The sequence below is a fragment of the Scyliorhinus torazame genome, chromosome 2 (assembly GCF_047496885.1).
Source record: "Scyliorhinus torazame isolate Kashiwa2021f chromosome 2, sScyTor2.1, whole genome shotgun sequence".
Taxonomy (NCBI): Eukaryota; Metazoa; Chordata; class Chondrichthyes; order Carcharhiniformes; family Scyliorhinidae; genus Scyliorhinus; species Scyliorhinus torazame.
In genome coordinates, this window is record NC_092708.1 from 13,710,845 (window position 1) to 13,725,138 (window position 14,294).

Here is a 14,294-nt window from a genome sequence, read left to right on the forward strand (position 1 = left end):
CTTTCAGTGATCTGTGGACCTGTACTCCTAGATCTCTTTGACTTTCAATACTCTTGAGGGTTCTACCATTCACTGTATATTCCCTACCTGCATTAGCCCTTCCAAAATGCATTACCTCACATTTGTCCAGGTTAAACTCCATCTGCCATCTCTCCGCCCAAGTCTCCAGACAATCTAAATCCTGCTGTATCCTCAGACAGTCCTCATCGCTATCCGCAATTCCACCAACCTTTGTGTCGTCTGCAAACTTACTAATCAGACCAGTTACATTTTCCTCCAAATCATTTATATATACTACGAACAGCAAAGGTCCCAGCACTGATCCCTGTGGAACACCACTGGTCACAGCCCTCCAATTAGAAAAGCATCCCTCCATTGCTACCCTCTGCCTTCTATGGCCTAGCCAGTTCTGTATCCACCTTGCCAGTTCACCCCTGATCCCGTGTGACTTCACCTTTTGTACTAGTCTACCATGAGGGACCTTGTCAAAGGCCTTACTGAAGTCCATATAGACAACATCTACTGCCCTACCTGCATCAATCATCTTAGTGACCTCCTCGAAAAACTCTATCAAGTTAGTGAGACACGACCTCCCCTTCACAAAACCGTGCTGCCTCTCACTAATACGTCCATTTGCTTCCAAATGGGAGTAGATCCTGTCTCGAAGAATTCTCTCCAGTAATTTCCCTACCACTGAAGTAAGGCTCACCGGCCTGTAGTTCCCGGGATTATCCCTGCCACCCTTCTTAAACAGAGGAACAACATTGGCTATTCTCCAGTCCTCCGGGACATCCCCTGAAGACAGCGAGGATCCAAAGATTTCTGTCAAGGCCTCAGCAATTTCCTCTCCAGCCTCCTTCAGTATTCTGGGGTAGATCCCATCCGGCCCTGGGGACTTATCTACCTTAATATTTTTTAAGACACCCAACACCTCGTCTTTTTGGATCACAATGTGACCCAGGCTATCTACACCCCCTTCTCCAGACTCAACATCTACCAATTCCTTCTCTTTGGTGAATACTGATGCAAAGTATTCATTTAGTACCTCGCCCATTTCCTCTGGCTCCACACATAGATTCCCTTGCCTATCCTTCAGTGGGCCAACCCTTTCCCTGGCTACCCTCTTGCTTTTTATGTAAGTGTAAAAAGCCTTGGGATTTTCCTTAACCCTATTTGCCAATGACTTTTCATGACCCCTTCTAGCCCTCCTGACTCCCTGCTTAAGTTCCTTCCTACTTTCCTTATATGCCACACAGGCTTCGTCTGTTCCCAGCCTTTTAGCCCTGACAAATGCCTCCTTTTTCTTTTTGACGAGGCCTACAATATCATTCGTCATCCAAGGTTCCCGAAAATTGCCGTATTTGTCTTTCTTCCTCACAGGAACATGCCTGTCCTGTATTCCTATCAACTGACACTTGAAAGCCTCCCACATGTCAGATGTTGATTTGCCCTCAAACATCCGCCCCCAATCTATGCTCTTCAGTTCCCGCCTAATATTGTTATAATTAGCCTTCCCCCAATTTAGCACATTCATCCTCGGACCACTCTTATCCTTGTCCACCAGTACTTTAAAACTTACTGAATTGTGGTCACTGTTACCGAAATGCTCCCCTACTGAAACATCTACCACCTGGCCGGGCTCATTCCCCAATACCAGGTCCAGTACCGCCTCTTCCCTAGTTGGACTGTTTACATATTGTTTTAAGAAGCCCTCCTGGATGCTCCTTACAAACTCTGCCCCGTCTAAGCCCCTGGCACTAAGTGAGTCCCAGTCAATATTGGGGAAGTTGAAGTCTCCCATCACCACAACCCTGTTGTTTTTACTCTTTTCCAAAATCTGTCTACCTATCTGCTCCTCTATCTCCCGCTGGCTGTTGGGAGGCCTGTAGTATACCCCCAACATTGTGACTGCACCCTTCTTATTCCTGATCTCTACCCATATAGCCTCACTGCCCTCTGAGGTGTCCTCTCGCTGTATAGCTGTGATACTCTCCTGAACAAGTAGCGCAACTCCGCCTCCCCTTTTACATCCCCCTCTATCCCGCCTGAAACATCTAAATCCTGGAACGTTTAGCTGCCAATCCTGCCCTTCCCTTAACCAGGTCTCTGTAATGGCAACAACATCATAGTTCCAAGTAGTAATCCAAGCTCTAAGTTCATCTGCCTTACCCGTAATGCTCCTTGCATTAAAACATATGCACTTCAGGCCACCAGACCCGCTGTGTTCAGCAACTTCTCCCCGTCTGCTCTGCCTCAGAGCCACACTGTCCATATTCCCTAGTTCTCCCTCAACGCTCTCACCTTCTGACCTATTGCTCCCGTGCCCACCCCCCACCCCTCGATCTGTGCGTACTTTTTCTCCGCTGCAGTCAATGTGCGGGAGGCGAAAGCTATCGGTCGCTCGGCCCCGTTCTCCATCTTGTGGGACAGGACGGCCCAATACCACACGGGGATGCATCACATGTGACGAGCAAAGGCTTTCCAGGATCATAGTGGGTTAGTAACCCAGACGACCGGTTAGTAACCCGGTCTACATCCCACCCCAGGCAGTAGTGAGGAAGGCGCTGGACGAACTGTACACAGTAATAAACAACTACGAAACAGAACACCCGGAGGCCTTGTTCATCGTGGCCGGAGACTTCAACAAGGCCAACCTCAAGAGTGTACTGCCAAAATTTCACCAGCACATCTCCTGTCCCACCAGGGGCGATAACACTCTTGACCACTGCTACTCAAAAATCAAGGGCGCCTACCGTTCCATCCCCCGACCGCACTTTGGGAAATCAGACCATAAGACGGTGCTCCTTCTCCCGGCATACAAGCAGAAACTCAAGCGGGAGAATCCAGGTAAGAAGGTTGTGCAGTGCTGGTCCGAGGAGACAGAAGAGCTCTTACGTGACTGCTTAGAGACAGTGGACTGGTCCATATTTAAGAACTCAGCGACCAACTTAAATGAGTATGCCACCACCGTCACAGACTTCATCAGCAAATGTGTGGATGACTGCGTGCTAAAGAAGGCAGTACGTGCGTTCCCCAACCGGAAACCATGGCTCAATTGTGAGATTGACTCCCTACTGAAGGACAGATCTGAGGCGTTCAAGGCAGACGACACTGACCTATACAAGAAATCCAGGTACGACCTCCACAAAGCCATCCGGAATGCCAAGAGAGAATATCAAACCAAGCTAGAGTCTCAAACAGACTCTCGGCGCTTGTGGCAAGGACTAAATAACATAACGGGCTACAAAGCGAAGCCGAACATTATCTCTGGCAGCAGCGCACCCCTCCCCGATGAACTCAATGCATTCAATGCTCGATTCGAGCAGGTAACCAACAATCCGCTGGCGAGTGCCCCAGCAGCCCATAATTCACCCATACCCACCATCACAGCTTCCGAAGTCAGATTGGCCTTCCTGAAAGTGAACCCTTGGAAGGCGACGGGCCCAGACGGGATCCCTGGTCGTGCACTCAGAGCCTGCGCGGACCAGCTGGCAGAGGTATTCACGGACATCTTTAACCTGTCCCTACTCCACTCCGAGGACCCCACCTGCTTCAAGAAGACCACCATCATACACCCGGTACCAAAGAAGAACCAGGCAACGTGCCTCAATGACTACCGACCAGTGGCCCTGACTTAAGTCGTAATGAAGTGCTTCGAGAGGTTGATCATGAAGCGCATCACCTCCATACTCCCAGAACGCCTTGATCCACTGCAATTCGCATACCGCTGCAACCGGCCCACATCAGACACCATTTCCCTGGCCCTACACTCATCCCTAGAGCATCTTGGAAACAAGGATTCCTACATTAGACTCCTATTTATTGACTACAGCTCCGCCTTCAACACCATAATCCCAGCCAAGCTCATATCAAAGCTCCAAAACCGAGGACGTGGCTCCCCACTCTGCAACTGGATCCTCGATTTTCTGACCAACAGACCACAATCAGTAAGAATGAACAACAACACCTCCTCCACAATAGTCCTCAACACCGGCGCCCCGCAAGGCTGCGTACTTAGCCCCCTACTCTACTCCCTGTACACACACGACTGCGTGGCAAAACTTGGTTCCAACTCCATCTACAAGTTTGCTGACGATACGACCATAGTGGGCCGGATCTCGAATAACGATGAGTCCGAATACAGGAGGGAGATAGAGAACCTAGTGGAGTGGTGTAGCGACAACAATCTCTCCCTCAATGCCAGCAAAACTAAAGAGCTGGTAATTGACTTCAGGAAGCAAAGTACTGTACACACCCCTGTCAGCATCAACGGGGCCGAGGTGGAGATAGAACATAGAACATAGAACAATACAGCGCAGTACAGGCCCTTCGGCCCACGATGTTGCACCGAAACAAAAGCCATCCAACCTACACTATGTCATTATCATCCATATGTTTATCCAATAAACTTTTAAATGCCCTCAATGTTGGCGAGTTCACTACTGTAGCAGGTAGGGCATTCCACGGCCTCACTACTCTTTGCGTAAAGAACCTACCTCTGACCTCTGTCCTATATCTATTACCCCTCAGTTTAAAGTTATGTCCCCTCGTGCCAGCCATATCCATCCGCGGGAGAAGGCTCTCACTGTCCACCCTATCCAACCCCCTGATCATTTTGTATGCCTCTATTAAGTCTCCTCTTAACCTTCTTCTCTCCAACGAAAACAACCTCAAGTCCATCAGCCTTTCCTCGTAAGATTTTCCCTCCATACCAGGCAACATCCTGGTAAATCTCCTCTGCACCCGCTCCAAAGCCTCCACGTCCTTCCTATAATGCGGTGACCAGAACTGTACGCAATACTCCAAATGCGGCCGTACCAGAGTTCTGTACAGCTGCAACATGACCTCCCGGCTCCGGAACTCAATCCCTCTACCAATAAAGGCCAACACTCCATAGGCCTTCTTCACAACCCTATCAACCTGGGTGGCAACTTTCAGGGATCTATGTACATGGACACCTAGATCCCTCTGCTCATCCACACTTTCAAGAACTTTACCATTAGCCAAATATTCCGCATTCCTGTTATTCCTTCCAAAGTGAATCACCTCACACTTCTCTACATTAAACTCCATTTGCCACCTCTCGGCCCAGCTCTGCAGCTTATCTATATCCCTCTGTAATCTGCTACATCCTTCCACACTATCGACAACACCACCGACTTTAGTATCGTCTGCAAATTTACTCACCCACCCTTCTGCGCCTTCCTCTAGGTCATTGATAAAAATGACAAACAGCAACGGCCCCAGAACAGATCCTTGTGGTACTCCACTTGTGACTGTACTCCATTCTGAACATTTCCCATCAACCACCACCCTCTGTCTTCTTTCAGCTAGCCAATTTCTGATCCACATCTCTAAATCACCCTCAATCCCCAGCCTCCGTATTTTTTGCAATAGCCTACCGTGGGGAACCTTATCAAACGCTTTGCTGAAATCCATATACACCACATCAACTGCTCTACCCTCGTCTACCTGTTCAGTCACCTTCTCAAAGAACTCAATAAGGTTTGTGAGGCATGACCTACCCTTCACAAAGCCATGCTGACTATCCCTGATCATATTATTCCTATCTAGATGATTATAAATCTTGTCTCTTATAATCCCCTCCAAGACTTTACCCACTACAGACGTGAGGCTCACCGGCCTATAGTTGCCGGGGTTGTCTCTGCTCCCCTTTTTGAACAAAGGGACCACATTTGCTGTCCTCCAGTCCTCTGGCACTATTCCTGTAGCCAATGATGACATAAAAATCAAAGCCAAAGGTCCAGCAATCTCTTCCCTGGCCTCCCAGAGAATCCTAGGATAAATCCCATCAGGTCCCGGGGACTTATCTATTTTCAGCCTGTCCAGAATTGCCAACACCTCTTCCCTACGTACCTCAATGCCATCTATTCTATTAGCCTGGGGCTCAGCATTCTCATCCACAACATTATCTTTTTCCTGAGTGAATACTGACGAAAAATATCCATTTAGTATCTCGCCTATCTCTTCAGACTCCACACACAATTTCCCATCCCTGTCCTTGACTGGTCCTACTCTTTCCCTAGTCATTCGCTTATTCCTGACATACCTATAGAAAGCTTTTGGGTTTTCCTTGATCCTTCCTGCCAAATACTTCTCATTTCCCCTCCTTGCTCGTCTTAGCTCTCTCTTTAGATCCTTCCTCGCTACCTTGTAACTATCCTTCGCCCCAACCGAAACTTCACACTTCATCTTCACATAGGCCTCCTTCTTCCTCTTAACAAGAGATTCCACTTCCTTGGTAAACCACGGTTCCCTCGCTCGACGCCTTCCTCCCTGTCTGACCGGTACATACTTATCAAGAACACGCAGTAGCTGATCCTTGAACAAGCCCCACTTATCCAGTGTGCCCAACACTTGCAGCCTACTTCTCCACCTTATCCCCCCCAAGTCACGTCTAATGGCATCATAATTGCCCTTCCCCCAGCTATAACTCTTGCCCTGCGGTGTATACTTATCCCTTTCCATCATTAACGTAAACGTCACCGAATTGTGGTCACTGTCCCCAAAGTGCTCTCCTACCTCCAAATCCAACACCTGGCCTGGTTCATTACCCAAAACCAAATCCAACGTGGCCTCGCCTCTTGTTGGCCTGTCAACATATTGTTTCAGGAAACCCTCCTGCACACACTGTACAAAAAACAACCCATCTATTGTACTCGAACTATATCTTTTCCAGTCAATATTTGGAAAGTTAAAGTCTCCCATAATAACTACCCTAGATGGTTAGCAGTTTCAAATTTCTAGGGGTGCACATCTCCAAAAATCTGTCCTGGTCCACCAACGTCGACGCTACCACCAAGAAAGCACAACAGCGCCTATACTTCCTCAGGAAACTAAGGAAATTCAGCATGTCCACATTAACTCTTACCAACTTTTACAGATGCACCACAGAAAGCATCCTATCAGGCTGCATCACAGCCTGGTATGGCAACTGCTTGGCCCAGGACCGCAAGAAACTTCAGAGAGTCGTGAACACCGCCCAGTCCATCACACGAACCTGCCTCCCATCCATTGACTCCATCTACACCTCCCGCTGCCTGGGGAAAGCGGGCAGTATAATCAAAGATCCCTCCCACCCGGCTTACTCACTTTTCCAACTTCTTCCATCGGGCAGGAGATACAGAAGTCTGAGAACACGCACAAACAGGCTTAAAAACAGCTTCTTCCACACTGAATACAGACTCCTAAATTACCCTCTTATGGACTGATTTCATTAACACTACACCCTGTATGCTTCATCCGATGCCAGTGCTTTTGTAGTTACATTGTATATGTTGTGTTGCCCTATTATGTATTTTCTTTTATTCCCTTTTCTTCTCATGTACTTAATGATCTGTTGAGCTGCTCGCAGAAAAATACCTTTCACTGTACCTCGGTACACGTGACAATAAACAAATCCAATCCAATCCAGACGACAACTGTTGCTTTACCCGCCGGAAAGCGGTTTCTTGCGGCTGACCCCAAACCCAGGTGTGATTTTTCTTTTGCAGAAGGTGCAAAGGGGCCAGTGTAGTTGCCAGATTGGTGAGGAACTTCCCGTAATAGTTTGCGAGACCGAGAAAAGAACGAAGATGCAAAGTGTCAGTCGGGGCGGGGGCCTGTTGAATTGCACGCACCTTCTCTGCGACGGGGTGCAAACCTTTGCGGTCCACCCGATAACCTAGGTAGACTACTTCCTTTGCCTGAAATATGCACTTTGTGCAACGTAAACGGATTCCAGCCTCCGAAAAGCATCTAAGGACAGCCACCAGATTTTCCAAATGTTCCTGCTCCGACGTCCCTGTAATCAAAACGTCATCTAAGTAGACAGCAACACGTGGTAAACCTCTCAAAATGCCCTCCATAACATGTTGAAAAATTGCGCAGGCAGAGGATACTCCAAAGGGCAACCGTGTATATTCATACAGGCCCCGGTGTGTATTAATCGTTACATATGGTCGGGAGGCAGGGTCCAGCTCCAACTGCAGGTAGGCGTGACTCATATCTAATTTTGTGCACGAGAGTCCACCTGCAAGCTTCGCGTAGAGATCCTCTATGCGAGGCATTGGATATCGGTCGAGTCGGGAAGCCGTATTCACTGTAAGTTTATGGTCGCCACACAAGCGAACTGTGGCATCTGGCTTCATTACAGGTACAATTGGTGCTGCCCAGTCAGCAAAACGGACGGGCCTGATAATACCCAAACTCGTGAGCTCCCCTTCTACCTTCTCGAGCAAGGCGTAAGGCACCGGGCGCGCCCGAAAATAGCGCGGCATGGCTCCTGGTTCGACTTGGATACGGGCTATGGCCCTTTTTATTTTCCCCAAACCAGGCTGGAATACATCTGGGTATCGTCCTAGCACCTCAGTCAACCCTTCAGAAACTGTTTGGAGGATGTGCTGCCATTGCAACCGCAAATGGCGCAACCAGTCCCGGCCCAACAGGCTGGGCCCATGGCCGCGCACCACGATAAGTGGGAAACTCCCCTCCTGGCATCCATAAACAACAGGGGTCATTGTAGTTCCTGCAATGTCCAGTGGTTCCCCCGTGTAGGTGGCCAACCTGGCTTGTGAGTCGGTTAATGTAAGGGTCTGTATACCCTGCTTGATACGGTCGAATGTCCTCTGGGCGATCATGGAGACCGCTGCGCCAGTGTCCAACTCCATCTCAAGCGGGTGGCCATTGACCCATACTGTCACCTTAATGGGGGCCACACGGGAAGCTGCCACACAATGCAGCTGCAGGCAGTCGTCCTCCGTCTCCACGTCCTCAGGAGTAGTCGCCGCAGGTTCATCCACATGGAAGGTACGGCCCCTGGGCTGGTCCCAGTTACGGCCCCTGGGCTGGTCCCAGTTTCGGTCGGAACGACGGCGCCTCTGGCGCCCCCAGGACCGCCGTCCGCGACAGGGTCGGCGCCTACAAGTCTGACACGGACATGGCTCCTCATCCATTGGTTCTGGAGAAGGCTCCCTTCGGGGAGGAATGCCCGACGGCCACTGGCATCGGTCCGGACGTTGCCTCGCCCAAGGTACCGCAGGAGTGTGGGGGGCCGTTTTCGGACGGAAGGGGTTGCGCAACAAGGCATGCACTTCCATTCCCTGTAGCTCCTGCACTCCTCGTTCTGCGCTCTCTCGGGACAATACTATTTGAATGGCCTGTTGAAAAGTTAATGTTGGCTCAGCTAACAACTTTTTCTGTGTGGCCGCATTGTTAATACCGCAAACCAAACGGTCGCGTAACATTTCTGACAAGGTCTCACCATAGTCACAGTACTCCGCAATCCTGCGTAGCCTGGATAGAAAATCGCCAAGGGATTCTCCAGGGCTCCTCTCAGCGGTATTAAACCGGTAACGCTGGACTATCGTGGACGGGATTGGGTTAAAATGTTGCCCTACTATATTCACAAGTTCATCAAACGTTTTGGTGTCCGGCGCAGCTGGGTACATAAGGCTCCTAATCACCCCAAACGTATGCGGGCCGCAGGCGGTGAGCAATATGACCACCTGGCGCTCGTTTTCGGTGATATTGTTTGCCCGGAAATAGTAACGCATCCGTTGTGTCTACTGGTTCCAGCTTTCCAGCGCAGCATCAAAAACATCCAAACGTCCGTACAGAGGCATGGTGTAATAGAAAACAACTTCCAACCGGTATCCAACAAAAATCCAGGGAGGTGGCTTCAGCAGTGTAGACAGCTATTCATTTTAACCTTCGTCGCCAGTTTTGTGAGGGCCACGAAGAATCCAGCACGAGTTTTAAGGATACAAAGTAATAACATTTATTTACAATAACATATATATATAACAGCAGCAGCAACTTCCCTTGCTGCACACTCCTTCCTGCTGTTTCCAAACTGGCCAGCTTTATTTATACTTGGAGTTTACTAATGGTTTCTCCGCCCCCCTCACTGGGGAAGCTCATACTCCCACAGGATTGTGGGATTGTCATTAGTCCCCAGCCAATGGTAAGTAGGCAGGTTAAAACAATTTCTTACCTCAGATTCTTTGTCTTCATCAGATGAAGACATTATGCACGTCTCGGTAGCATCTCTGGGCTCAACTTCTAGAAGGAAATAATTATTCATTGTTATTCACTTAATAAAATTTAATTTTGGTTTTAAAAGTGATTATCTGGTATTTGGATTTAGAATTAAGAGAAATCGGTAACATGAATCATTCCTTATGGGTTTTTCGATATTAAAGTTACCTACTTGGTAGAGCAGGTTTGATATTATGCTTGTGATCATTTTGTCTTTATCGGCACAGCAAAATCTGGAGTGGAATATATGATACTCTTCTATCCGCTGCATGAATTGAAGATTCATGCTGAAATGATTATTGGCACTTGTTACAGGCCTCCAGATCAACAGGTTTGATAAAATGAGGAATACTGTTAACAAATGACAAAGGACATAAGCATAATGGGGCCTAACCACTGAGTGATCCGATGGGAAAGCTACCTAGTCTCAAAGCATGCAAAAAAATACTGATGCTGTTAATGACTATCCTTAATTAGTATGTCTAAGAAATGCTAATCAATGTGATTTAGTCTTTAGCAGTGTTTCTGAGACAATATCTAATCTGGAGCATTTGAGCAACAGATCGTACAGTACACCAGATTTTAGCTGCCCAGCCAAATTACTGGTGCAGATAATTTAGTGTTGGTTCCAGATTTCAGAAAAATTCAAGGCAAGAATTATAGATTGGGAAGTGGTACTAGACCTGCCAGGGTGCCCAGGTGGTACTGCCAGTCTGGCTGTGCCAAAGTGTTGGTTGCCCATGCTGGAGATTGGGCCGGGACTGCCCTGCCCTTATCGGCTTGGATGAGGGGGCTCGAGGATTCCTAATCGGTAAGTTGGGGCATTGGGGGGTCCAGAGACTGCCGGGGGGGGAGGAAGCGGCCGAGAGATCACGGCAGAATTTTAAAATGACAACCCGATCTCTCCCTGTACTCAGGAGCTGAGCATGAAATGAATTGTAAGGGTGGCCTTGGCAGGGCTTTCCTTGTTGAGGTCCAAAAAATAGCAGGATTAGCACTGAGAAGCACCCCACTAAACGTGCCCAAAATGGGACTCCGTTTCCCCCCCCATTAAATTACGGCCATTGTCACAATCCTTTGGGAGTTAAAAATAAATACATTTAGAGTACCCAATTGTTTTTTCCAATTAAGGAGCAATTTGGTGTGGCCAATCCACCTATCCTGCAGATCTTGGGGGTTCTGGGGGTGAGACCCACGCAGACATGGGGAGAATGTGCAAACTCCACAGATACTGACCCGGGGCTGGGATCGAACCTGGGTCCTCAGCACCGTAGGCAGCAGTGCCTCCCAATCCTTTTGAGAGTTATGACACATGTTTAACAGAAAGTTCATGGATTTGCAATCTTATTGTCTTGACCTTGGAGTTGAAGTAGTCCATGAGCTCTTCATGCTTACTGTTGGAAATGGGACTGGAATGGGTATGAAAGAGTGACAAAGTGAAACTATTCTTTAAGAAAAGTAAGGTGATTGACAATAGATGGGGCGGCATGGAAACGCTTGACATGATTAAATTAGATATGTCACTGGATCTCCTGCGTCCCTCAGACTTTAAGGAGTAAAGGTGGAAGCTGACAAGAGGAATTGGGACACAGTGAGTCATTTGGTGAGAGTAAGGGAAGAAAGGGAAAGTTGTTGAGCAAGTTAACAATAGCAGTGTTGTCATATCGACTGGAAGGCCAGAGGAAAGGTAGTTTGAACTCAAGGTCATGGGAGAGCTGCCGAAAGTTGTTTTCCAGGGCTGGCAGATCAAAGTGATGGGGTTTGGAGGAAGCAAGGAAATATGAGCGGTTAGGGAGTCAAAGAAAACTAATCAAAAGCTTTATTGGTAAGCCAAAGGAGTGGCAAGGCAATAGCATCATTGACAACATAAAGATCACATACCATCAAGAAAGAGCAGCAGATACCTGGGAACCCCACCACCTGGAGGTTCCCTTCAAGTCATTCACTACCTTGAATTGGAAATATATTGCCGCTCCTTCGCTGTCACTGGGACAAAGTCCTGCAACTCCCTCCCTAACAGCACAGTGGGTGTACCTACACCTGAAGGACTGCAGCGGTTCAAGAAGGCAACTCACCACCACCTTCTGAAGGGCAACTAGGGATGGGCAATACATGCTGGCCTAATCAGCAACGCCCACATCCAGTAAATGAATAAAAACGATGGAATATGAAACAAGTATTTTAAATTAAATACTGAGAATAAATTAGAACAGGAAAACATGTACTAAGTTTGGATTTCAACATACTGAAAAGGAAGATAATGTAGGACACTGAATAAGAGGAAGAGAGAAACGTTAGGAGCGAGTTTCACAGCCTTTCTGGATATATCATCTTGGAAGAATCAGAGCAAAAAAATAAAGAATGCTTTTTGTTGCAGGGAGTAAAATTTAAACTTACATCTGGATTTGTACGTGACACAGCAAGGAAATGATCATGTGATCTCTTCGCCTAAATGTCGTCACCACATCAAGCTGTCTTGATGGGACATAATCCCATGGAAACTGCCCCCACCCCTGCAACCTAACATTGTGGCTAATTCCACAGGTGTGCGGCCAATGCATAACAGAAACTGATGTTGTGAATTATGCTAAGTTTCTTATTTAATATCAAACTGACTTAAAAATTATACGCACCTTTATCAGTTATACTGGGCTGAGATGTATAGTCCCTAGAAAGCAAGAAAATTCAGTCAATTTTAAATTGTATAAAATTTACTAAAATGCCAGGTTAATGATTTCTCAGTTAGTTTTTCACATTCTTCAAATTGTTATCCTTCATGATGGGTAACTCTAGTAACCTCCCACGGTATCACAAAAGCAGTTTTACCTTTAAAAAGACTTTTTCAAATTGAACGCATTTCTTTATGTAAGTCAACTTCTACTGGCCATCTCCATTGGTTGATGACAGGAGGGAGTGTAGCAGATGAGTTGGTAATGGTATCAGACTGGAATTTACTGTCTTTTTCAAAAAGACTTAGGACAATAACTTTACAAAAATTGCTCAATACGTAACAGCAATAAAAACATGCACACGACAATAGAGGAATATTTCTGTGATTGGTCAAGTTCAGCTGTGACTACCTAACACACTTGTAACACATTTTTGTGCGTGCTATTTTTAGCCAGCATTAAACTCAATGGAACATTTATCCCAATAGTACTTTATAATGTTGGTTACAGGCAATTTCTCACTGACTCTCATGAGTAGAATTGCTCATCTGCACCTGTGATTTAAGGGTTAGATAAACAGTGCCACAGTTCAGTTAAAATACGTCAATGTGAATTCTATGATGAGTAACTCACCTCCTGACTCTCCAAGGATTGTTCATCATCTACAGACAAAAGCCAGGACTCTGATGGAATATCTTCCCATTACCTGGATGAGTTAACTCCAACAATATTCTCAAATTTCAGCAACATCAGCACGAAGTAGCCCACTTTATTGGCATCCCATCCACTACTTCCCTCCTCAAATTGTGCAGTCTGTATCATCTATAATATGCACTGCAGCAACTCACTGAGACTTCTTTGACATTACCTTTCAAACCTGCAATTACTACCACCTAAGTGGACAAGGACAGCAGACCCACATGTGAACACCACCACCTTCAAGTTCCTCTCCAAGTCACAGCCATCCTGACTTGGAATTATATCGTTATTCCTTCACTGTCGCTGAGCTAAAATTCATGAATTCTTTCCATACCAGCACTATAGACATATCAACATCAGGCCACAGTGCTTCAAGAAGGCAGCTCATTACTACTTTTTCAGGGCAATTAGGGATGGATAATAAAGGCTGGTCTTGCAAATGATGCTACATCAAATGCCAGGATCTATTGCTTGGAAGCATGTGAACCTCAGCTAATGGCAAGAAAAGTGAGTGGATCTGGGGAGCAAGCGGGCCCTCAGGTGAGCCTGGGAGTCAAGAAGTAAAGACCTGTATTGAAGTTGCTGTGCCTGTATATAGTTTTATCTCATTGTTGCTTGAATAAATCACTTTGTCTAATGCTACTCCACATCCCAACGGCAAATAAAAAATCAATTATAAAGCAAAGAGAGAAAATTATACAGCAATCTCTCGAATGCAGAAATCTCGGCCAGTTCTCCCGCCTGAGCTCAATTGCACTAGTTTTACAATCCCCTTGTGGTCTTACAGCAGGATGCAATTCCTTGCCATACAAATTTATGGATGGCGTGGAATACGAGTTGATGCCTGGGGGAATCCCGATAATGGGCAGCCACCTTGAACGGGTAGCA

The 14,294-nt window shown here is 47.0% G+C and overlaps 1 protein-coding gene across 1 annotated transcript in view; it reads right to left on the minus strand.

The window, feature by feature from the left end:
* Positions 1-14,294, minus strand: part of LOC140407752 (desmin-like) — a 293,366-nt gene that overhangs the window by 3,335 nt on the left and 275,737 nt on the right. The window contains exons 7-8 of the mRNA XM_072495041.1: positions 12,672-12,706; positions 9,995-10,062 (exon numbers count right to left, since the gene is read on the minus strand). Of these exons, the coding sequence (XP_072351142.1) occupies positions 9,995-10,062; positions 12,672-12,706 (103 nt within the window). The remainder of the gene's footprint in view (positions 1-9,994; positions 10,063-12,671; positions 12,707-14,294) is intronic.